At 38.9% G+C, this 25,599-nt stretch overlaps 1 protein-coding gene across 3 annotated transcripts in view; it reads right to left on the bottom strand.

The window, feature by feature from the left end:
- Window positions 1–25,599, bottom strand: part of ERC2 (ELKS/RAB6-interacting/CAST family member 2) — a 991,464-nt gene that overhangs the window by 604,619 nt on the left and 361,246 nt on the right. For all 3 annotated transcript variants that reach the window (XR_008615821.1, XM_024123747.2, XM_024123746.2), the window contains exon 7: window positions 5,826–5,993. Coding sequence is in view for 2 of the 3 variants with exons in the window: in XM_024123747.2 (XP_023979515.1) it covers window positions 5,826–5,993 (168 nt within the window). In the remaining variant the exon portion in view is untranslated. The remainder of the gene's footprint in view (window positions 1–5,825; window positions 5,994–25,599) is intronic.

Here is a 25,599-nt window from a genome sequence, read left to right as displayed (position 1 = left end):
GGAGCCTGTGCTCCGCAAGGGGAGAGGCCGCAACGGGGGGAGGGCCGCATCCCCCAAAAAAAAAAAAAACAAAAAAAAACAAAAAAAAACACAGCGATTATGATTGTACCTACAGGCCGTTAGGTTTGTTATAAGGACTCGACCTAAGAATGCAAAGCCCTTGGCACAGTGTCTGGTATACAGTAAGGATTCAATCAATAGTAGATTATCCTTTTGTTATAAAAAGTATCATTTGCATGGTCATAATTGGAAATTACCATGGATAATCAGCAATTTCATTGTATCACTCTCATAAAATGCCACGACTCTAACAATCCAGTAAGTTAGAAGTGAGAACTGGAGGAAGAAGCATTCTCTTTGGGGAACAAAACAGTATTTTCTATAAATGCCACATTTTCTTTTTATTAAAAGGGAAAATTAAAGAAGAGTGGCTAAGCTCCCTTACTCAAGGCTTCATCCATTTTTACCTTCCCAGGGTAAGGGAACAGAGGCTGGAGATGTTAGATGCAGGTGGAGCAATAATCATTTCCTTATCTGTGCTTTATTACTCATGGGATGGTTCCATCTTGCAGCCTACACAGAACACACTGTTCTGGGAACAAGTGGGTCTGACATTTCACTGGGGCAAATGACTCTTCTCACAGCAAAAAATATTATTGGGCCAGGAGTGGATCTCAAAGTGATTTCTCTTCTCCCAAGTTCTCATTCATTCAGAATTTACTGACATAATTTTTTCATCAAATGCATACTGACTGAGGACCATCACCTGCCAAGAATTTTGCAAGGAGCTGGAGGTATCTTGATGATGACGGCTGGGGCACTCAAGGAGCTTAGCCCTGGAGGGTAGCCAACATTCATTAACGGGGTGCATAACTTCAAAGTGAGCCAAGAAATGGTTGTCTACTAGTGTAAAACCTCTCCCAGCCTGCAGCGTTAGCAAAGACTTCCCTAAGTGACACAAGAACTGAGTGGAAAGCTCAGAGGTAAAGCTTGGAACCACATTTCCCAGATTCCTTTTAGGTAGCGTCTGGTTAGATCATGCTAATGAGAGGCATTTGTGTGAACTTTGGAGCTCTGTCCCAGGACTCTGAATCTTGACCAACAGCATGATGTAAGGGTGTGGGGCGGGGGCGCGGGGGAGGGGTGAGGGCAGCCATCAGAAGAGAAGACACTTGACCAGACACTAGGGGTTACAAGGTCAGGGCACTGTCTGCTTTCTCTTGGTCTCCTAGAGCTGTCCTGTTTCTTGATCATCCCTAATCTGGTTCTACCAGCCAGATAGTGGAGCTCTGGATATTCCTGCAGTAAATTTCCTTTTGCTTAAAGTAGCCAGAATTAGCTTCTGCTCTTTGCATCCATCAAGTGGTTTGTTCCTGGTAACATGCCACATTATACAAGTCTACCTTCCCAACCAGACTGTCAGCTTCTTGAGGACTGGAGAATGTCTTACTTCTCTTTAAACCTCCAGGGCCTACAGTAGTGACTGACTGACACGTAGGAAACACTAGTAAATGCAAAATGAATATGATTTTTCACATGTTTAAAAAATTAGGAGGTTTGCCAATAATAAATATAAAAGTCCAACTGGATGTTTAACACTGAGAAAGAGCTCAGTTGAGTCAAAAAGTCCTCCATACCTTACGTCAATTTTACACTCACGTGGAAATCTCTACGTTCCCTAGCCATCTTCTCAAATTTAACTTTTTAATATAAACTTCATGGAGCAATCCAGTATGCTAATAACCACACTCCTGTAGCATTCTTTCCTCTATTGTCATTTAGAATTTTCACCATCATACTTCCAAATGGGTAGAATAAAACTGCTAAAGGGGCAGGTCCATATATACCATTCCCAGGAGCCAACTACACTCCCCTCTCCCTGCCCTTTCCAACCCACGGGGCAATCTATGAAGCTCAGTAGGCAGCTAGTGACCTTGGCGTACAGAGAAATCACCATCTGTTTTTCTACCCCTAATAAATAAAGTACCTCTGCTCTATAAATTCACATTGCTTGTGGGACTGAGACCTAGAATGAAAATGGAGATAGAATTTTTGTCCAATTTAATGGCTTTAAAAAAAATTTCTTGGGTAGTAAGTTTATGCTGCAAGAATCTATGAGCTACGTAACAGTCTGAATTTGATCTGGTTCAAATAATGCTACCATGTTCCAAAATCCTAGGCATTATACACTTTCCAAATGTACAATGTCATCAAGGTTTTATGACATTTATTACAAAAACTCAATAGTCAGGTAGCACTTCATCAGTGGAAGCTTGAATTCAGGTATGGGAACAAAAGGCTATGGCTGTAGCAAGAAAACTGTGCTGCTTCTCTGACTTCAGTATCATAGCCACACAGGGATGATCCACTAAACAATCTTCATACATGCACCTTTTTGGCCCCTACTAAAAGAATTCCATTTCTTGGAATTATGGAGTAGAGCCAGAAACATGGTGGTAGGACCAAATCCATTCTCGATGACTTCTGTTTTCCTACACAAGTTTGATCAGAGATATTATGCCACCTGGGGTTCTCTGTTTATTCAATTTCACTTCCTTCCTCAAGTAACAAAATGCTTAGAGCATTATGCCTGTGCCTGCTGCCCAGACATATGACCTGTGCACATGGCTTATGGAGTACACAAGACTTCTGAGACCCAAGGCTCTGAAGGCAAAGCTGACAGATATGAGGTGCAAGCCTAGCTTGGCCAGGTTAAACATGGCTATGGAAGGAGCATACCCAGTTCTACTGGCATCAAAACACAGTGCTGGTTGCCAAAGAGTCTATAAGAAAGAAATATTAAGTAATACTGCACCTCTGACATTGACATGAGTTTATTATTCTTCCATGCCAACACACCCTAGTCCAAAGCTTATGCTGTCCCAGTCCAGGCCTGCCCTAAAACAGCCAATTATGCTGAATGTGGTCAAAACTCTAAGGAGTCCCCAGTCCCAAAGACAGTGTTTCATTAGCCCGTCAGCTTCTGTATTATTTCCACATTCTGAAGTAGTAGTTTCTGAATTGTGTGCCTCACTTCTTTAGGAATTATTTCTCTTTCACACTGCAGGTATAATAGCACTCCTGCCCCATCACTATGTTGCCAGTGGTTTTATATCCTCCGCCAAATGTACTGGTAAACACTCAGTGAAAAAAAAAAAACCTGAAGCTAAACAGCCTCTCCAAATATACATGAAATATTACCAAATCCATTATCAGCATGGCTTAAATAAGTGGGATCGTGATCCTGTTGCCCAAAGGAGCCATAATACACAACTGGCTTTGTTCTAGAATTCCCAAACTGATTCCCAAACCTTTGAATCTGGCTGTGAGGGAAAGTTTAAAATTTTGCAAAATACTCACATCAGCAAAAGTGGCCAACTGTCACTTCTGCATTGAAAGGACTTCACAGGGACTTCCCTGGTGGCGCAGTGGATAAGGCTCTGCTCCCAATGCAGGGGGCCTGGGTTTAATCCCTGGTCAGGGAACTAGATCCCACATGCCTGCCACAACTAAGAGTTCGCATGCCACAACTAAGGAGCCCATGTGTCACAATTAAGGAGCCCTGAAGACACAACTAAGGAGCCTGCCTGCTGCAACTAAGACCTGGTGCAACCAAATAAATAAACAAGGATTTTTTTTAAAAAAAAGAAAAAAGATAAAAAGAAAGTGCCTTCCCAAAATCTTTACTGAGAAAATTGTTGCCATTTTTTCCTCAAGAATGAAGGAGCTTGGACTGGATAAACAAAAAGGTCCTACTGTATAGCACAATCTCCTGGGATAAACCATAATGGAAAAGAATATTTAAAAAAAGAATGTCTCTATGTGTATAACTGGGTCACTTTGCTGTACAGCAGAGATTGGCACAACACTGTAAATCAACTATACTTCAATTTAAAAAAAAAAAAAAAAAGAACGAGAGAGCTTAGTCTCAACTCCTGGTTGTGCAACTGTAATGTTCTTACTTGATTTGCTCTCGCACCTGGTGTCATCATAAACTTGAGGGCCAAAGGAAAAGGAGGATTATTCTCTTAATTTGCAATAATCATTTTATTCTATACTTCCAAAGACATAAACTTGTATCTAGGTTGTTTGACCTTGGGTAAGTCTACCATAAGCCTCAGCATCGCTGGGGTTAATAACTGTGCTTGCCTCACAGCGTTATATGGTCAAAAGTAAGTAAATAGTGCACGTAATAACCATAGCAGAGTAACTAGCAAACAGTGTTCAACATAAGTTAAGTTCAATAAATGCCAGCTTTTGGTATCATTTGCTGGTAGGGATTCTAAATGAAAAGTCTTCTTTTGAATCCTTAGTATATGCTCCAAGAACTGCCACTGTAACTATTTCTCTGTTAGTCCCACCTGCCCTAGACAGTCCTTTGATTCAAAGGGTCCTCAGTCGTCTCTTCCCAGCCCTCTTCTAATCACCTGTATCAATTAGCTGGAGCTGTAACGGTGACCAGGGCCTTGTCTGTAAAATCTTAACAGAAATGAATTAATAATATGATCTATCAGACCACCAATATCCTGTGAGGATGGAAGCCACTGAGGATGGGGACACGGCTTCATGGGCGTGCAACTTGTGTAGGGTCACAGGGCCCCATACTCAGAAGAGCCCCATGCTTGGTTTAATGCTTTCCTTTACCATCCTGAAATTCTCAATAAAGTCTGAGCAAGGGGTCCCACATTTTAATTTTGCACTGGGCCCCACAAATTAGGTACCTGGTTGTGACTGGAGAGGTTTGGTCAGAGTGTGATAAGAATTATATTATGTTTTAAAAGAACTACTCCAGCTTGTGTTTAGAACAGCCTGTAGTAAAGGTAAGAGTTGAAGCAGGAAAAACAGGTAGGATGCTGTCAATATAAACAAGGTGATAGGTGATGGTGGCAAATGACACCAAGAGGAGGGCCGGTTAGATTCCATTTGCCTGCAGCTGCAGCATTGGTGCCAGGCAACATGCCTGTCTACAGCAGTGTCCTGGCCAGCCAGATCGTGCTTCCCCCCTCTGGTTCCTGCCCCGTTTCCACGCTGCCTGCTTGTTAATCTGAGACCCCTGTGTTTCCCAACAGCTTCTTTTTATTAAACGATCAGATGTTGGTTTCTCTTTTTGCCTACATTTTTCCTTACGGAAGGCAAGGGACCCTACGGTCCCACCAAAATTGTACACAGTAGCAAATAAGAATTCTTAAAAAAATAAAAATAAAAAATCTGGGTGCTGTCCCCAAATCTCATTCCCCTACAATGGAGAAAATAAACTGCTGAAAGAAGGAAAGAAAGAAGAGCCCTAACCAGGTCAAGCATCTTCTGGGTTAAGTCACTGTATTAGAACTTATTATACATTCTCTCATGGATTCCAATTAAGTAATGGGTGTAAACGTTACCCCTCCTACACTAAAATCTGTATGGGTTTGACAGGATAAGAGCTACTAAAGTTTATGTAAATACAAACTGCAACTAAAATACCTTTAAGACCCACAAAACACACTGCTCAATTCTCAGTAAGGAAAAAGGAAAAATTAAGTATAAATTTTAGTTTTATATCTAAATTTGTACAATTATCTCTATGTTTAAGATGGTAAATGAAAAAAAAAATCATCACTATTTAGTTTCCAGGTAATCAAATAGAAAATTCAACAGGTCATGCTAAAAATGACACAGTACAACCACCAGTAAGTTAAATACCAGTAAATTTAAAGTTTATACTCCCTAATCTAAAATTCTTCAACAATAATTTCTTCTTTTCCACGTGCTCAAAAGTTTCTCTGAAATGACAAAATATGGATGATATCAATTCTCAACCTGAAGGGCTTATGTCAGCTACTCACCTTTTTCTGAAGAACATTGATTTTCCTTTCCTTCACTTCTAACATATCCTTCATGTCTCGAATCTCTCCAGCCAGTGTCCCCTTCTCTTCTGTGAGGTCCTGCAGCTGTTTTGTTTTTTTATTGAGAAAAGATTCTTTCTCTTCTAGTCGTAATCTCAGTGCATCTACCTGAAATCAGGAAAAAGAAAAAGGGTTGTAGTTTTACAGAGAGGTCATCAGTAACTATCAGTCCTGCCCTGTGAGGAGCGTGGGGCAGCAGTATACCTTCTGAGCAGTGTGATCAAACACTGCTCATGGGCACCTCCATGTGTTTTAAAGCCTGCATCTACCTTAAAGTTCTGTTGCATGTGTACCCGAACGGTGATACATTTTTTTAAATATAAGGTTTATATGAAATAAGACATTATGAGATAGTAGTATGTCTCATGTTGTAAAACCAAAGGTTGGGAAAAAAAAGCACACTAATTATCTGTGTCTTTGAGAGCCCAGGGAGGGTACAACACGTCTCATGCAGCATCCTCCAGGGATGCTCATGTTCTCCTCAGAGAATACAATAAGTCATGCCACAGATATCTGGGAGAACAAGACTGACACATTGAGAAACACTCCTAAATTAGAAAAAGACGTGTTGCCAAGAGGAAGTAAATGCTGCTAGAAGAAAATGCTGTGGAAATGACACTCATTCTCCAGCTTTATGAAAGACTGCTTTCCAAATACTAAAGAAAAAAAAAAAAAAGACACAGCATACAAAAAAATTCCTATTTCTACCTTAGCTCAAAACTTAGATTATTACAATTTCTGCTTTTCAAGTGTCGGTAATAAAATGAGGAAACATAACCTTTATTTTTTAAATGTTAACATTCCAAAGACCATGTGCAAAAAATGTTTACATGGGTGATGTGGGGCGTGGGGGTGATGGAAGACTTTAATCCTCACCTTCTGTACCAAGAACTGGACAGATAGAAGCTACATCAACATTCAGGAAGTAATGAAGCAAGCATGTTATTCAGAGATATCAAAATAACCAGGCATAAAGAGTTTAAACGGGTGGTCTTGAGGAAAAAGAATGGGACAGGGGTGAGCTGGGGGCTGCTGCATCTCATAGCAATTCTTGTTGAACATTTTGCTCATTACACTATCAGCAGGTAAAATTTGGATGAAAGGGGAAAAAAACAAAAGTTGTTTAAAAAGGATGCAAGAATACTATAATACGCCAAAATAACTAGATTTGTAAATACTATGAGGACACAAAGTCAAAGGCAACTTGGAACAACGGAAAGAGGACACTTAGGTTTTAGGTCAGGTTCTGCTTCCATCTTCTACCTGTGAGGATCAGGACAAATAACTCTCACTTCCCCACAGCCAGGCTTCCAGACTCAGTCTCTTCATTCATAAAACAAAGTGGTAAGAACAGACTGTCTCTAAGTGCCTGACATTTTATGATTTTAAAGACAGAAATCATAGGCAGAATACATCAGGGAAGGAAGATGATATTAGAGATAAAGTTATCGGAGTAGAATCTCCTTTTCCTACCCCTTTCCAAGAAAGGGGTGCCAAAGTTGTGTTTTTAAAGGTCAAAGGTGATGGGAAGGTTGGTGAGGAGTTTTTCTAGTTTCTGTCCCAGAGAGGAGGATGAAGCTGGGAGGTCCCAGCAAGGGAAGAAGTGATGACAAGTGCTTGAAGCCCAGTTGGCCGAATGACCCAGACTGCTTTATGAGACAGGATGGACATGCTGTGCTTGCAGAGGGTGTGAACTGCAGATTCTTCAGACATCTGATAGCTGTGCGTCTTCTTACATAATGGTCATAGAGGTCTGGGGCGGGTGGGTGAAGGGGATACTCATCTCCTAGGGATCTCCCCTTTTCTAAGTGAAAATTCACGCCAATTGCACTAAAGCTTAAACATCCCAGATTCTCAAGTGGCTTATCTTTGTTTAAAGTTATCTTCATCTACCAACCTGGAGTAACATTAATACTTCTCTTCGGGCTTTCCTCTTATCTGTTGAAAAGAATATGATTTTTAGTTTATACATAAAGGATGGCATTTAGTGGGTTCCCTGGAAATTGGTGGAACATGCTGAGCACCCTAGATTACAGCAGTGGTTAGAAGGGGTTACATATTCAATTGTAGAGATTTGCACACAGGCTGACCAGGATTCAGTGTATATCTGAGAAAGCACTGTAGTCCCATTAGTCCCACATTCTACCTATCAAAGATGAATGGTCTGTATCTGGATCGAAGAAAACACCCAATATCCAAAACCATGATATAAATAAATTACAATATGGGAGGTAGTGAGTGGTGCTAGAGAGAGTTTAGAAAAAGAGACTCTCTATTGATGAATAATAAGCTTAACATTTGTAGTGACTTCTGGCTATGTGTGATCTGTCAGTGCCCTGCCCCATCTTACTGAGCCCAGAAGAGATAAACAGCAACCTTAGCCATAAGACTATTTCTCCAGGAATAAAATGGAGAGCAAAGATGGTCGTGATCAACACACAACACCCAAACTCTACATGGCAGGAGGGAGTCTGTGCCAGCTAAGGTCTTCTTTTTGGGAGTTTATTTTCCATGTGCCTGACAGCATGTACTTAGCTTCAAAGGAATTTGAGTTGTGCCCTTCAGTCACCTTCACTCTATCTTTACAGCTTTGCACCATCTCCTAGTATCAAGAAATGAAGCTTAAGGGTCTTTTTTTTTAGACAAAACTTTGACCTGAACTGCATCCAATTCTCAACCAACATTAGCCCAGTTTGTAGTAAGCAAGCATGACATCATTTCTAAAGTCAAATTTTAACTTCCAGATGGTGCAAAACCACAAGCAGGCACACAGACCTTCTGATGCACAGAAGTTTAAATACAAGGAAGATCAGGCCAGAAAGAACATAGTCTATTAAAAATTAGAATATGCAGTTCCAAACTGAGTAACAATGAGTAGGATGAAAGTTCCCCTCTCTAATACTCGAACCTCACTCGACAGTGTACATCATTTTTAAAAGAATCAGAAAAGCCCCGACGTTTAGATTATATTCCAACATCAGGTAGAGACATAAAAGTTAAAATGTTTGGGAATATGAAATACCTTTCTCTGCCTCGTCACTCAACACCAAATAATTTTAAGGGCTCTTGACTCTCTCTCAAACTTTGACAGTTGACTCAATAATAAAACTTGGCAAAGCAAAGAGCACCATCATTTCCCAGAAAAAAAAAAAGAAAATTAGAACTGTATGATACAGTCAGTGCACAAAGACCCATAGGGTGAATTTCCAATTTTTACATATGACTTAACCACATGGGAACTAGTCACCTAATGTTAAAAATAAGACAAACTTTTCATTTTAGAAGAATTACTCATTGCCTTCTGAACCAGTTGTGTGTATTTGTGTGTATATGTGGGTGCATGTGTGTGTATATTTAAAAGCATATAACATATGAAAATTTAACCTTTTACTTGGCAGTGTAAAACATGAAGCATTTGTTATCACTTCTGTTCCAGGTAATAACTTGAAAGAAAAGGACCATGGCAGTGAAATTGGCAAAAATTGCCGAAATCAGAGTTAAACATTATTAATCTTCATTGTCATCACCCAGGAATTATAACCAGTTCCAATGGTGAGGTATGTTTCTAGAAGTTCTATATATAAGCCTCCTGACCTTTCTCCCATAAGGTCACATAGGCCTTCAGAAACGGTTACAATATTGTGACAAAACACGAAGTGCTACTTGATGTGCCATAAATAATTTTTAAAAATCAAATGGTTCATTTCAATCTTAAAATGACTACAGCAACACTTGAGGAAAAAAAAAAACAAAACACTTGAGAGAGAAAACAGGGCCACTTGAAAATTTTCAGATTGAATACTACTTACTTGACAACACTTCAGGCATTGAATAAACATGCTATCACAAAGAACAGCTTTAAAAGAAAATGAAACTGGAACATACACAAAAGCTCCCAATATAGTTTTAATTCACATTCAAAGTGTCGTTTGTTTGTTTTTCCTCATAGTAGACTTGGGTTAAGGGTATATTTGAATTTGATTCAACTTGCAATCATTCAAATGAGGAGACAGTTTCAAAGTTGGAAGTATGCGTAAAGTACATAGCTTCCAAAGACACAAACACTAAAAATAACCTAAAATCTACAAGTTGCTGTGGTAGTAACCACTACTTCTCACTCACATCCAATTCTCCTTTCCTTCCTGAACACAGGAACAATTTCCCTTCCCAGCCCCCTTGTGGGAAGATGAGGCCATGTGTTTTATTCATGAAATGTAAGCAGAAGCGACATACGTCATTTCCTGTCTATGCCATCCCCACACTCCTCCCCTTCCTCAGAGATCTTAAAGCCTACATTTTCCAGATGGTGGAGCTAGATGATGGCAGAACCTCCATAAATCTGGATCCTCAAGTGACCAAGAGAAGCAGGATCACCCCTAACCTCCTGCCCCCCAATCCCTAGCATGGGTTGGACATAACAGTATGATGTGTTAAACCACTCATCAATAATTACAATAATTTCCCCTGGTTTCACTAAAAAGTGTGCACCTTAAAGCTAGAAAGGTCTGTCTTAGAGATCACCATAGACCTAAAGGAAATCGGGCCATTGTACTTCCCTCTACTCCTTCCACGTGTGTTAAGACCTCAAAATCTACTTTCCCCTATCCTTTCACTCCGATTCCAAAGAAGGGGGGAAATGTCAGAGAGCCAGGGCCAGAGCTGAAAGGAAGAAGTAGCAGAACCCTAGGGAGTGAACACAGAGGTTAAAGATCAAGACCTTGGGGAGAAAAGAAAGAGAGATCGAAGAGGAAGAGTCTCCTTAAGCACATCGGTTTGAACTTCAGTTTGTATCAATATCAACAAGTGGCTCAAGTAGACAACTCTGTTTTGCAAAGTCTCTGCATTGCAAACATATGTGTTCAAGCAACTCATGGCAATGGCCATGGACTTACCCACCGGCCTTCCAAATGTCGGGAACAAAACTAAGGTGTTATGAGCAGAATGTGGATAATAAGAGTACCTCTTTCACCAAGTTATGTTAAAGATTAAATTAAATAACACATATAATGCACTTAGCACAGTGCCTGGCACCTAGAAGCACTCAATAAATTTTTGCTATTGTTATATTTTATTATTCTGCTTTCAACAGCCTGTAACCCAGTGATTTATATACTGTAGGAATGCAATAAAGGTTGCTAATCAACAACCCTCAGGAAAAGTGAAGAACCAGCAAGTAAGGTTTTATGCTCTAACATGTACCAGAATGTTATATTGTCTGTCATTTACTTTAAAATATTTCAGCATACACAGTATGATATGTGTGTCTATGTGGAGGGGGTGCCTGGGTCGGTGGGTGGATGGGTATATTTCCCAAATGCAAAAAAATTCTCCAGGGGTAGTTAATTAGCCTATGAAAGATTTCAGTTAAAAGCTGAGATGCCAGAGTCAACTACCAAAAGTGCCTCAATATTCTTTATATTTGATAAGTACCTGAAATTTGGTCAATTAACATAATTGACGTGAGGAGTAATTTTTCCTTGGTGAAATGGGCGGTGTTCGAGATGTGTGGATTGGCTAGAAATGTTGCACAGACACTTCCACCCTTCCAGAAACAAGACTGAAGACAGTGTGTCCAATGAAAATATGATGCAAGCCACATATGTAATTTTTCATTTTTTAGTAGCCAAGTTTAAAAAGTAAAAAGAAACAGGTAAAATTAATTTTAATAATATATGTAATTTAACCCTATATCAAAACCCTAATTTTGATAACACTATATCAAAAATATTACTCTTTAACATGTAATCAATATTAAAAAATTAATAATATATTTTACATTTTTTGTATTGTCTTCAAAATTCAGCATTTATTTTACACTTTTAGCATATCTCAATTAGAACTAGCCACATTTCAGTTGCTCAATAGCCCCATATGGCTCATGGCTACCATACTGGACCATGCAGGTCTATGATTCTAATAAGCCCCAAAGTTTCAACCCTTAGATTTTGATCTCCCCACATATAGATACTTCAGGGCGGATTTTGGACCAACAGCAAACATGGTTGGCTGAGCCTTGCCACAGGAAATAGTGTCACATTGACCTCTCATGAACCTTTTATGATCTCAAAAGGACAGAGAGCTGGAATTTCAAGGAGCACTCAGAGAGGCTGTATGACTGATACAACTGGAGGCAGGGTCATGGGCAGGAGTCCTATAGCCTTCCCTTCCTTCACCATCAGAGGCTACTGATCTCTACCAAAGAGAACCACCTAATTGGTTTGGTGATTTAGTTAGCATGATCCTTCTGGAGTCTTGCTGAAAAGAAAAATTCAGAATAATCATTGCTTTTTAAAAGCTCTTTCATACAAATCTCTAATTATAGCAAAAGTTGCCTTTCAGGAAAAAAATGACCTTCAGCAACTGTACCATTAAAAACTAACTTATAGATGAGGGTGTGTCTATCTCTTACCCTATACTTAGGTTATGTCTTTCTACTCTTCGACTTCTGCAGCTATTTTGATTTCAGATTTCTCTTCTCTGTAGGTGCTCTTTTTATCTCCAGTAGCTAGAATTATTTATTCATTCATTCAACAAATACGAAGACTTGATTTTGTGCCAGGCACTGTCCTAGTTTAGAGATATAGCCTTTTAACAAGACTGTCAGGTCATGACTTATTGAACCATATATTTGTGAAGTTGGAGGTGAGGTAGAGCAAGTATTATGTAAATATTATCAGTAAACATGGTTTTTAGGGTAAGAGGAAAGTAATACAAATATAAAATCTAAGAACATATGTAAAAGCCTTGTAAAAAAAAACTGGATAGAAAAAAGGCTAATTTGTGGCTATCTGTGTTTATTGGTGAAAATGTATATTGTGTGTTTGGGTACATACAAAATAATAAAATTCATGATTTAGCAAATGTCTATCAGCTATTATAAATTAGACTTGGACTGACACTTTGATATTCATTAAAATGGTTTATTTAACTGATGGCTACTCTTTACTATCCCATCTTAGAACAGTAAATGGTCTTTATTGATTTGTTTTTGCTTTGTTTCATTTTGGCTGTGCCACACGGCTTGTGGGATCTTTGTTCCCTGACCAGGAATTGAACTCGTGCCCTCGGCAGTGAAAGCTTGGAGTCCTAACCACTGGACCGCCAGGGAATTCCCTAAATGGTCTTTATTGATCTTTAAATAAGTTGTGCTTTATACATGCTCCTCTGCTTTCAAGATAACTTTGGATTTTAATAAATTTAAGTCATTAAAAAAGACCCTTGTTAATACTAGTAAGGATGAACACATGGTATGTATTTTTTTAAAATATTATTTTCTAGCTTTGTCCATTAAAAAAGCTTAGAAAAAAGTGACCATCTCAGTAACAATGATCACCCACTGCAAATACTGTCTCTTAAAACCATTTCTAACTAAAACAAATCTGTTTCACTGTAGAAATGATTGATTTTAGGTCTGTGGCAAGGAACTGTACACAGTAAGTAGAGAATACCTTGTTGAACCAGAAAGCAAGGAACTATGAAAAATCAATAGTCTTTTTGTTGGCTAACGATGGGACAATTTGATGCTACTGTATGAACAGACATTGCGGGGGGTGGGAGGGGGTATGGAGGCCAGGGACAGGCAGTCAACCGGAGGAGAGACACTGGCTGCCACAACTAGGATGGAGGTGGTGGAGAAGGAGAACGTAGCTGTGTTTGAGATGTATTTTGAGAAACAATCAGGAGGCAGCTGGGAGAACTGTGGGTTTGTAATTATGGGCAGGGGGGAAGGAAGGAAAGAATCAAAGGTTACTCCTGGGTTACTGGCTGGAATAGACAGTGGAATTATTGCCTGTTACGGGAAAGACTAGGGAGAATCAGACTTGAGGTAGGAAATCAAGAGCTCAGGATTTAGGTACACGTAGCTTGAGATGCTAGGAAACATTAAAAAGGTAAATGGCTATATGAATTGGAAGCTCCTGAGACAACAGAACCTGGACTAGAGTCTAACCTACTTGTGGGCGAGCAGTCCTGTAATTATATCAACATTCCTCCACAAGACTAATGAGGACATCTTGTGCATATTTACAGATTTACTTCCACGTAGATGCATTTACTCCCACTGAGATCAAGTCAACAAAAACTTGTGAGCAGAGGACATCTACACAACTGAAAACTGAGAGAAATCCCATTCCTAAAAGGGTCCCTGGTTTTCAGTCTTAGTTAAAAGGTCTCCCTACCGGTCACAGTCATGAGTAACAAGAGATTTGATCTTATCAATTACACCCTTAAGCTCTTCAAGACGACCAGTTAATGTCAATCATGTATTTACCCTCCTGTTGATCAAGGGAGTGATACTGACTGGGGAAAAAAAAGACTAAATAATGCCAATTCCGTGTGTTGGCTTTCATCTAGCAACCCAAAACTTAAACATTTGACCAAGGAAAAAAAAAAATCTATACTATATTTTAAGATATTTAAAAAGCACAAAGAGTAACAATAATGGCTGTATTATACATTGCTTCATAATTTACGGTATACTTTTCTCTTAAATTATAAGTCTGTTCCTTCATACAACTTCAATTCGAAAAATAAAATTCAGGTATATTCAGTATTGCATAAACACATGCTGTGTTATAAAAGTTAAGTTACAATCATCAACTTGTTAACACAGTTAAAATTTTCAGGTTGTAAAGATGCATTTTGTCTTACCTACCCGTCAAAAAATTATACCCAACTCCCACATGCCACCTACTTGAAGAAAACAATACTGGGTTAAGAATGCTTTGTATCACCTACATGGAAGGATTCATATCATATGTGGGTTAATAATCCAGCCAACTTTATAAAGCCTGTTTTCATACTTAAGTTTTTGGCTACTTCTTACACTAAAATTAGGTGGTTTTAAGTGACTAGTCCAAAGTTCAAAATTTAATGTTCAGTTCAGTTCCAGCAAATTTCTGAAAACACATGGGAATTGTAACTCATGTGTTAATACTTAAAGTTTTTGTTAATAAAACTTCCAACACTAACCTTACCTCATTGAACTTACCTCACTGGTTTTTATGCTCACTATAAAACTATAGCTGTCATAATATTTTTGAATTACTACAAAAGGAAGTAAGCCATTCCAAAGTCAATGTTATTTTGCAACATGATGATAGTTATAAATTCAAAACACTTAAAACCAATTTGCAAAGCTATCAATCTTAGTACCTCCTAACATTTGAAAAGCCCGTCTTCAAAACATTTACTATTACCAAAAAAACAAGTTTAAGAAAACACCATGTATCATTCATATTGCACTTTCCCTTCAAGTAAGCACATTAAATTTAAACATGAAAACTTTAAAATATTGGTCCTACTTAGATATGCCGTCAACTTTCTAAACTATCACTGAAGCCCAAAGAACTTAAATCACTGATTAAGTAATAATTTTGTGATCTCAAGGTCGGTTATTTTCAATAAATCCAAATAAGTTACCTCCATCCAGGTATGCGTGACATGTTTGTAACTGACTAACAAATTAGAAACCACAGTCCTTTTATTTAAAAGAGAATTAAACCCGTATTTTAAAGTCATGTCTCTCAAATCAGGGCCCATACTCCTGGAGGATGGGGACCTATGTTCAAGGATCCATGAGTTTGCTATAAGACATATTTTATGTTATATTTTCTTTTTAATGATTATCTCAAAAGTTAAAGTGAACTTATTCTGGATCATGTAAATAACTCCTTATAATCAAGGAGTGTTAAACCATCTCAATACCTGCCTTTGTATTTGCACTTAAGATTCTTTGGGAATGAAATGGAGAAAGCATAGAAGAAATACACCTTATTTCTCTGATATGTTCCCTCCTCCAAATCTTGGCGATGGGACATAATGGTGAACATGCAAACAAGAGGTTTATCAGCACTACAGAAACAGCAATCAGTGAGGAAACTAGATTAATACACAGCACACCACCAGGAAGACTTCTGAGCTAGCATCTGAGCCACAGCGGTTGGCACTATATTCATATCAGGTATAAATTTACATCCAGCAAACACAATTCTTCTCCATATAAAGTTAATATCATTCATTTAAATTTTATAGGCCTTGACATTGTATTTTCATTTAGTGTGGAATTTTGATTTGGTTTCATAGTTCTGTAAGAGCTATAAGCATAGTCTTATCTTTGTACCTAATTAAGTAACATAAGTAATAATTATTACATAAAACAATACTGGGTGTCTATAATGTTTTTTTTTCCTTTAAAAGGAATTTCTTCCCAAGTGTGAGACATACTGCTCTAAAGTAAACAGTACCTGTTCTTTGAAACCCTCCTGGGTGTTGTGCAAAAATTAATTAGGGGAGTGGAGGTTCATTCTATGATCAAGTCGACTTGGGAAACACAGCTAGCTCTCCTGATTTATGGTAGATATTATCATACTAAAGGTTCTGAAGTCCCATAGCCGAGACCTTACTTTTCCCAAATCTATTCAACCACAGAACCCGTATTTTTCTAAGAACACAACAATACCCTTCAGAAAATTTTATGAAAGATTATTCTCGAGTATCTTTTAGCAATGAAATTTTTAAGGCATGGCATAGACATGAAATGTCTGAGTCTGGTGAAATGGGGACACACCACTGGATTAGATTCAGAAGGCCTTGGCCCAGAGTCAATAGATACATGTGAGACGTCCTCTGTGGCTAGCAGTTTGTTAGGTGATGAACCAGGGTGTCTCGTGCATTCCTCAGGGCCACCTAGGAGGTAGGTATTGTTTACAAGTTAAAACACTGAAGCTCAGAGGGCATTCAGGGCTAATGTGGTAGACTGTGTTAAAGCCCTATCTTCTAGTTCAAGATCCACTCCAGCCTACATCCCAAGTTCATTCCTGGCTCTGCCAAAACCTGAGGGTGAGACCTTCAAGAAAGTCACTTGCTTCTCAGGGACTCATCTACCTCCTCTATAAACCAACAAAACTTTGCTCAATGACCTCTAAGGTCATCAACTACTCCAAACTTTCATGATGTCAGGCGGTGAGTGATCCAGACACTAAAACATATTTTAAGGCTTTGATAGTTAAAAGAGTTTGGTATTGATACAGGAAGAAAAAGACAGAGGAAATCCGAAATAGATTCACATACTTAGAGAAATTTAGTATATGATAATAGTGGCACTAGATTAGTAGAAAACAATAGATTATTCAATTGATAATGGTTAAACTCTGACTACCCATTCAGAAAAATAATCATAAAGGTAAATCCTTACCTAATTCCTCATGACAAAAACAAATTCCTAATGAAAAGTCCTAGAAGAAAATATTGGGGCCCTTCTTTTTACTTTTGAAGCATGCAAGTCCTTCTAAGCAAGAGAAAAAGCTTAGATACCATAAAGGAAAAGATAGACAAATAAGATTAAATACAAATTAAAATATTTTCATGAAAAAAGACAAAAGGTAAATTGCAGGAAATTTTTGTGGAAGCCAAAAGTAAAATGCTACGTGTGTCCCACTATGTATAATATGTTTCCAATTGGGAATAAGAGAAGGAGAATTTGCTTGTGTGTGCATAGAATTTTTTTGGAAAGATGCATAAGCAAATAAATAAGAGATAATTAAATGCCTACTATATGCTCAGTCACATAAGTGATAAAAACAAGGATTAATTTAACACATTAGTAAATTCCACTTGTAAGCTAACTAAGGCAAAATACATTGTTGGAAGGCAGGGAAGAGTAATAGCTACAAGTAGGGGCTCTTGAGCTAGACTTCTCAAGTTCAAATCTTAACCTTCCACTTACTTACCATGACCTAGAAAAAGATACACTCTCTCAAAACTTTAGTTTCCCCATCCATAAAATGAGGATAATAGTAGTACCAATGCCCCAAGTATTAATCGAAACATGACTTGCAAGGTGCTTTATTAAAATGTACTATGAAATAAAGTCAAAACAATGAACAGTGGCTACTGCTTAATACTGAATAGTAACATAAATTATGATTACCATGATAAATAATATATTCCATCATCTATGTATGATTGGTAAATTCAGTCGTTAGAGTACTATATGTTATATTCTAACAGCTACCATTGAAATCTAATTGTACTGACGACAATGATGGTAACATTAGCTAACACCCATGGGGCAGTTTCATGTGCCCATCTGCACTTTGAGACAGGGAGTTAATGCTCTTCATTTTCAAGGCCCAGAGCCACACAGATTACAGGTGGCAAAGACAAGACTGGAGCACATGTCTACCAGACTCCAAAGAGCCTACTCTGAATCAAGCTCAAAAGGAGGAAAGCTGGAAATATTTGAATAGTATAAATGACAACCACAGGAGTGAACAGGAATATGGCATGAAGCAACGAAATGTAAAACTGCTTAAATTATGATAAGTATTTTATCCTGTCTGATATACTGGTATTGGTAGGTATTGTTTATAGGTGAAAACATAGATGCTCTGAGGGATCTCCAGGCTAACATGGTAGTACTGTGATTTATATATTTGTTATGTATTTATATATTATATATAACGTATATGTATATATTATGTCTATCTTTATATATTATATGTTAAATTCTATATGATATTTATATAAATATAATATATATACAATTAAATCATATGTTGTTTGCTGCCTTATATTATATATCACATACATACATTATATATGTAATATATAACACATGGCAGGATACAATAGCTCTAGTCTCCATCCATGCCTAAAATGTGCTGAACAAAATGGCATCAGTGAGAAAATCCTGCAAAATGCCACCTATAGGTATACACCATTCCATCTACATATTCTTATGATGTTTCAACATGAGCCAAATATTTACTACAGAAATAGTTTTCAAAGGTTTGCTTTTCAAAATAGTGAAAACACTTCTTCTATCCTAAGATGTTCAGACAGGTCTTTTACACACAGATAGCTGAAGGAAAGGAAGGTTCACTACTGAAGTTCCACCGTAACACACCCCACTAGGGTGTGTGCTGAATTTAGGGACACATTCGCTTTTAAGCCAAGTTGAGGCTTCACATCATTGACTTTTAGGTAGAGCATAAATGATTGTGAAATGGGTGGTACCACCAAACCCTGTGCAAATTTACCTTGGCCAGAGTAAGCAATTGTTTCTCTTTGGGGACTTGTTATAGACTCTTCCAACTTGGAAGCATTTTGTTACTAAGGAACACGGAGCTGGAAATAAACTGAGTTCCAGGAGTGAAGACGATCGCTATAAAAACCAATTAAACCAGAAGCAAAACCCGCCATGATGTTTTAAAAATTAAAACCATGCTACATACATTCTTTGGTCATTTTTTTTCCCTAAAGGGAAACAAACAACCATCTCTTTCTGGGTTCACCATCATTACTCCTGAAAAGAATCAACAGTGATCACAGCACTATTATGGCAGGGAACATTTTGGTATGGAAATTTTCATGTGTATGTGTGTGAATTTACCATGTGTGCAATGGGTCAGTAATATTCTACTGTATTCTTCTTCCAGCAGTGGTTTCTTTGTTTAGAGTTCTACAGTTTTATGACAGAAATCACAAGTGAGCTGCTCAAAGAGTAACAACTGGTGACTGGGAGTTCCCACCGTTTTCAACAACTGTAAAATGAGGAAATTGAACTTACTGTTCCAGTTCCAACTCTGACATTCTGTGATTTTATGATTCTATTTTTTTAGTTCATATTCTACAACACTGGAACGCATCAAACCACCGACAAACTAAGGGACTATTATTTCTGAGCAGCCTGATATCCTATAAGCAAACCTGGTCACTGGGCATTTACCCATTTAAACAGTATTTTCATTGCAACATAAGGAGAGGGGAAAGACAGCACTTTGCATCACTTTTAGTCTTGCAAACAGAAGTGTCTTGGATAGAAAATAACTAAAAATCATACCCCTACCTTTCACAATTACCAGTTACACAGAAAGAAGAGAAATGTGCTGACAGCATCCTATCTAGCTGAAACACAAGAAATGCCCAGAAAAGAGAGCAGTAATCTAAAAGGAAGTACTATCTGAGCCAGAGGGGGGAAAATATGTCTAGAAACTACAACCTTCTGATGATGGGGAAACCAAATGCACCAAGTGAGCTTGCCACTTCACTGCGTTTCAAATACAACCTAATTTATACAAAAGACAAGATGAACAAGGATGTAGTCAGGACAAACATACTGCCAGATTCATATATATCCATGTAGAAAGCAGAATTTGAATCTTTTAGAAGCTGTCACCATTAACCAGAATAGTCCCAATTTCTTCTATAGATTTAGAAGTGGAGCATACAGGAGGGCAATTCTTCCCTCCTAAGTTTCTTCTCACTAGGCACTTTGGATCCTGTGGCAAAGCACATAAAGGACCAGACACATGCACAAACACCTCCACCCTATCCCCAAAGCATTCCCTAAGAGGAATACATGCTTTGCTGGACAAAATAATATGTTTGTGCCCCATGTCCATTAAGTTTGAATTCCTTAGCCTCTTATGGACCTCTTTCAATGAGACTGTCTGTTCATGCCTCTTAGAGTACCTGCTCTGTTTATCACCTCAGGGATTCTTTTGCCTCACATGCCCACTCCAGCTGATCAGAAGTAGCTTTATAGAGCCCTTTGTTAGGAAGGATCCTGAGGCTATATCCAGAATTGGTGAGAAGATTGGCAAGATAAAGAGGTGATGTCTGCTAGGCACAACAATTGTATGCCAATTTTGGATCTCTGCATCTAGAACACCGAACCCTGAACCTTCACCCTCATGTGCACAGCTGGCTCCCTGTCCTTGAATTAGGCTTTTCTTAAGTATACTCCAATCTTGAAAAACCTTCATAGTATCTACAGTAGGTTGACTGGTGGCTCCCAAAAAGATACATCCATGTTCTAGAAACTGTGAATGTGACCTTATTTGAAAAAAGGGTCTTTCCACATGTAATTATGGATCTTGAGATGACATCATCCTGGATTATCTGGGTGGACCTTAAATCCAATGATAAAGGTCCTTATAAAAGACATACAGATCAGAGACACAGACTCTGAAGAAGGAAAAGGCCATGTGAAAGTAGAGGCAGAGATTGGAGTTATGCAGACCAAGTCAAGGAATGCCTGGAGCTCTAGAAGCTGGAAAAGACAAGGGAGGATTCTCCCCTAGAGCCTCTGGAAGGAGTACAGCCTTGCTAACACCTTGATTTTGGATAACTGGCCTCCAGAACTGTCAGACAATAAATTTTTGTTGTTTTAAGCCACCAATTTTGTGGTAGTTTATTACTACGTGTAATCCTAGCATTTCCAGAGAAAACCAGTTCTACAAGTACTCTTGTTGGGGGAAAAAGGACTGGGAGTGAAGTGGGGGAAATGTTCCAAGGTAAAATTAATTTGAGAAATCCTCTTTCTAGAATTTACAAAATGCTCTGTGAAGTCCACTTTAACTTTGGTTAATCAGCATTTCCCACGCTTGTTTAACTCCAACACTCTTTTTTATAACATCCTATTAATATCCCAGGGAACATACTGTGGAAAATACTGCACTAGCAGTATGGACTAAGCACCCAAGTCCAGGGCACAGTGGCAGGTCTTAGAAATATAACATTTAGAAGATTCCCTTAGAAGCTTACATGACCACACATAATGCAACATGATTTAAATCTACACTTAACAAAATGGTCACATACTAAAAGTGGGTTAGAGTAGTCCCACTGGAAGGAAATTTTTTTCATTTTGATTGCTAGCAATTCTAAGTATTGTTTATACAAAGGAGTAAAATAGCCTATAAAAGTTACATTTTTCAAATGCCAAATTTTGTCGTGACAAATTTTGTTAAGAATCCCTATGAACTTGAAAAAAGACATTTTCTGAAATACCTTCCCTCAGAAGATCAGGGCTAAAGTGTGCTTTCATTCCATTCCTTTCTATATATTCCCCATCATCACAAGTTACTTTCATTAACTTTATTAAATTGCAATATATTTATGCTTGAATCATGGTAAAGTTAAAAGCTGTAAAAATAATCTCTTGGTTATTTCATGACTGCACATGCTATAAAAATTATAAGGAAGATGGAATTACAAGGAAGGGAGACTTAAAATTCATTCTCTTACCTCTGATAATTGTCCTCAATGCAGAAATTCTGGGGTAAATCAAATTATGGAGGAAAAAAAATCCTCCTCTGTTTTTCTCTTCTTGGTACAGTTCTGAATGCAAAGTTATTTTCCAGGCAAAGATGAGTGAAACTCTGCTCTTTCTAATCTCTGTAAAGACTATGAAAATAAAGATCCATTTCATTGGACAGGATGATGCCTGCTATGAAAAGCAGCCATTCTCTGCTGGATTGGAGATGAGCGGACAGAACCTGCACTCTTTGAGCTGTGGCCATGTAGGCCTCCAGACTGCACCTCCATAATCCTTTTCATACCTCAGGAAAACGAACACCACAAGAGCTGCTTTATGTCACCAATGAAGATAAGAGCATTTACACGCTGGACAATAACAATATTGTAATTTAACAAAAGAGAGCAACGGTTTTCCTTCAAAGAGTTCACATTATTCATATATATGCCTTCACTATTCCCATATGATTTTTGAGGGGCTCATTTCAGTCCCTCTTTAAAACAACAACATTGTAATAATAACAAAACTACTGCTAATTATTGAATGCCTTAAGTACTACATGCCAGCCTAAGGGTATGATGATGAAGCAGAGAGTATCATTCCTCCTGTTTTCAGAGAAAAAAAGTGAGCCTCAGGAAAGTGAAGGACTTAGCGCATGGCCCCACATCCACTAGAAGTCAGAACTGAGCCTTATCTGAGCATCAGAATAGCCTGGACGCTAGGGACCTGGAGGACTTAGGTGACAAACAGGATTCAACAACTCAGCTTTTCTGCCTCCCACATCGGGGCCCGGAGAAGCCCTTATAGTTTCAGTGTCCCAATAATGTAGGGGAGGAAGCCATTCATTAGAGAAGAAAATGTACTCAGTTAGAAATACTCCACTCAGCATGAGGAAATTGGGTTGCTCTAAGCCTCAGGGGAGGGAGTCAAGATGTTTTTGCTGAGACCTTCGGAGCTGAGGAAAGTAGGCTATACATGTCTTGGCCAAGAAGCATCCCAGCCTCCCCTCATCCTCTGCAACCTGTGTTGGTTTGGGGAGCATAAAAATGGATTTTGCTTGGGCTTCCTTTCGGAATTAAACTTCAAATCCAGTAAAACAGGGCAGGCACTTTCAATAACAATCGTTACCAGATCCTTGTCACCTGGATGTTCTTACACTCATATTTTATTCAACTGTTCACTGGCTAACCTTTCCCTCCCTTAATTTCACTTACAAAGCAGACTGGAGTCACAAATTAAATGCCAAGGAGGTCAGGCCAATGACACTAAAGAGTAACTCTGGGGCGTCCCTGGTGGCGCAGTGGTTGAGAGTCCACCTGCCAATGCAGGGGACACGAGTCCATGCCCCGGTCCGGGAGGATCCCACATGCTGCGGAGCGGCTGGGCCCGTGAGCCATGGCCGCTGGGCCTGAGCGTGCGGAGCCTGTGCTCCGCAATGGGACAGGCCGCGACAGTGAGAGGCCCGTGTACCGCAAAAAAAAAAGTAACTCTGGCTGGGTGCGGACTGGGTGAACTGGGGAAAACACATCTCATCCCAAGGGGCAGCGAATCTCTCAGCCCCTGGGCAAGGTTGCCAAGAGGGAACCATGCCAGTGCTGCAAAGCTTCCCCTTATTTAAGAGAAACCACAAATCTACATTATTATGTGACACGTCCTGATATTTCTATTTCTAGCACCTTTTAAAAATTTCTTTAAGGAAAAAAATAAAAAAGAACACTGGGTGAGTCCATTAAACTAAACCTGTGGATTGGATTCACCTTGCGGGTTTCCAGCTTGTAAAACTTCTGCTAAACATTATGGAGTTAAAGAATGAGGAGTAAGTTAAGATCATTTCATTTAAAAGAACAGCAGAGACAGCTTGTTAACAATGTTATGTTTTCCTAAGAAAAGATTTACTCTGAATTTATAATAAGACAAAGAAGAATATGCAATTTTGTGTCCTTTCTATTGATATGTTGATATACTGAACTTCTAAAAGGTTGGGGAGAAGGGCAGAAATTAAGTTAAATTTCCTCCAATTAACCCATCAATTCTGATAAGTAGTTGGTTTTATCTTTTGGACTCTAATTGAAAAATTGTCAAAAACATATGTATTATTCACCAAGTTGGTATATTAGCACTATTTTCAAAAATTTATTTAACAACTTTTTTGTCAACATTGACCAAGTTCCAGGCTCTACTTTGAGCTCTGAGGAAACAAACAGTGCTGTATGAGATAGTCCTATCTTTTTCACTGGAATGATAAACTAGCAAGAAAGACGGTTAAATAACCAATCCCAATAAAGTCTGGCAACCTGTTATGATAGAGAAGGTAGAGAGTGCTACTAACTTAGGCTTAGAGCACCTACTTTAGTCTAGGATGAATTAGGGAGAGTTGCCTCAAGGAGGAGACACTGAAGCTGAGACTGAAGGGACAGAGGTCAGTGAAAGGGAGACAATCATTTCAGATAGAAAATACCTCAAATCTTTAAGCAGGAGATAGAGCTACTGGTGGGGAACCTACACAGAAATCTCTTTCTAACACTGAAAGGTCACAAAGAGAAATCAAGGAAACACTCCCATTTGCCATCAAATCAAAAAGAATAAAATACTTGGGAATAAACCTACCTAAGGAGGCAAAAGACCTGTACTCAGAAAACTATAAGATACTGATGAAAGAAATAAAAGATGAGACAAACAGATGGAGAGATATACCATGTCCTTGGATTGGAAGAATCAATATTGTGAAAATGATTATACTACCCAAAACAATCTACAGATTCAATGCAAACCCTATCAAACTATCAGTGATGGGGCAGGGGACAGTGAGAGATGAGAAAGATGAACTGAACCATGTTGTGGATTCTGGCTTCTATCCTGATGGCAATGGGAAATGACATGATCAGATATGCCCTTGAGAAGGAGAACTCAGCAAGGATGTGCTAGGGCCAAAGTATTACTGTGTGCATAGACACAACCTTCCGTCCTCTTTCTAGGAGGGATGAATTTTCACTTGCTGAGTCAGCTCTTAGTCTCCCCTTTGTTGTACAAAATCCAAGCAAGGGACTAAGCTAGCAGTTCTAACCTAGAGAGGGCAATCCTGCCTCCCTTGGAACATTTGACAATGTCTGGAGACATTTTTGATTGTCACAGTTGGGATATAAGGGGGTGTGACTAACATCTAGTAGATAGCATCCAGGGAAGTACCACCACCACAAGGAATTATCCAGCTCAAAATGTCAATAGTTCCAAGGTTGAGAAACTCTGGAATAAGCTAAGAAAAACTGAAAGTCAATCTATATCTATTTATCTATATATATTTTTTAAAGGGACAGGAGGAGAGAGAGGGAGAGATTCCAAAATGCTGTATGGGACTTCCCTGGCGGCACAGTGGTTAAGAATCTGCCTGCGAATGCAGGGGCCACAGGTTCGAGCCCTGATCTGGGAAGACCCCACATGCCACGGAGCAGCTAAGCCTGTGCACCACAACCACTGAGCCTGCGCTCTAGAGCCCCCGAGCCACAACTACTGAGCCCACATTCCACAACTACTGAAGCCCATGCACCTAGAGCCCATGTTTCTCAACAAGAGAAGCCACCGCAATGAGAAACCCAAGCACCGCAACAAAGAGAAGCCCCCACTAGCCACAACTAGAGAAAGCCCGTGCACAGCAACCAAGACCCAACACAGCCA

This window comes from Physeter macrocephalus, chromosome 18, assembly GCF_002837175.3.
Source record: "Physeter macrocephalus isolate SW-GA chromosome 18, ASM283717v5, whole genome shotgun sequence".
Taxonomy (NCBI): domain Eukaryota; kingdom Metazoa; phylum Chordata; class Mammalia; order Artiodactyla; family Physeteridae; genus Physeter; species Physeter macrocephalus.
The sequence above is the reverse complement of the archived record's forward strand: the minus strand, read 5'-3'. Positions and strand labels throughout refer to the sequence as shown.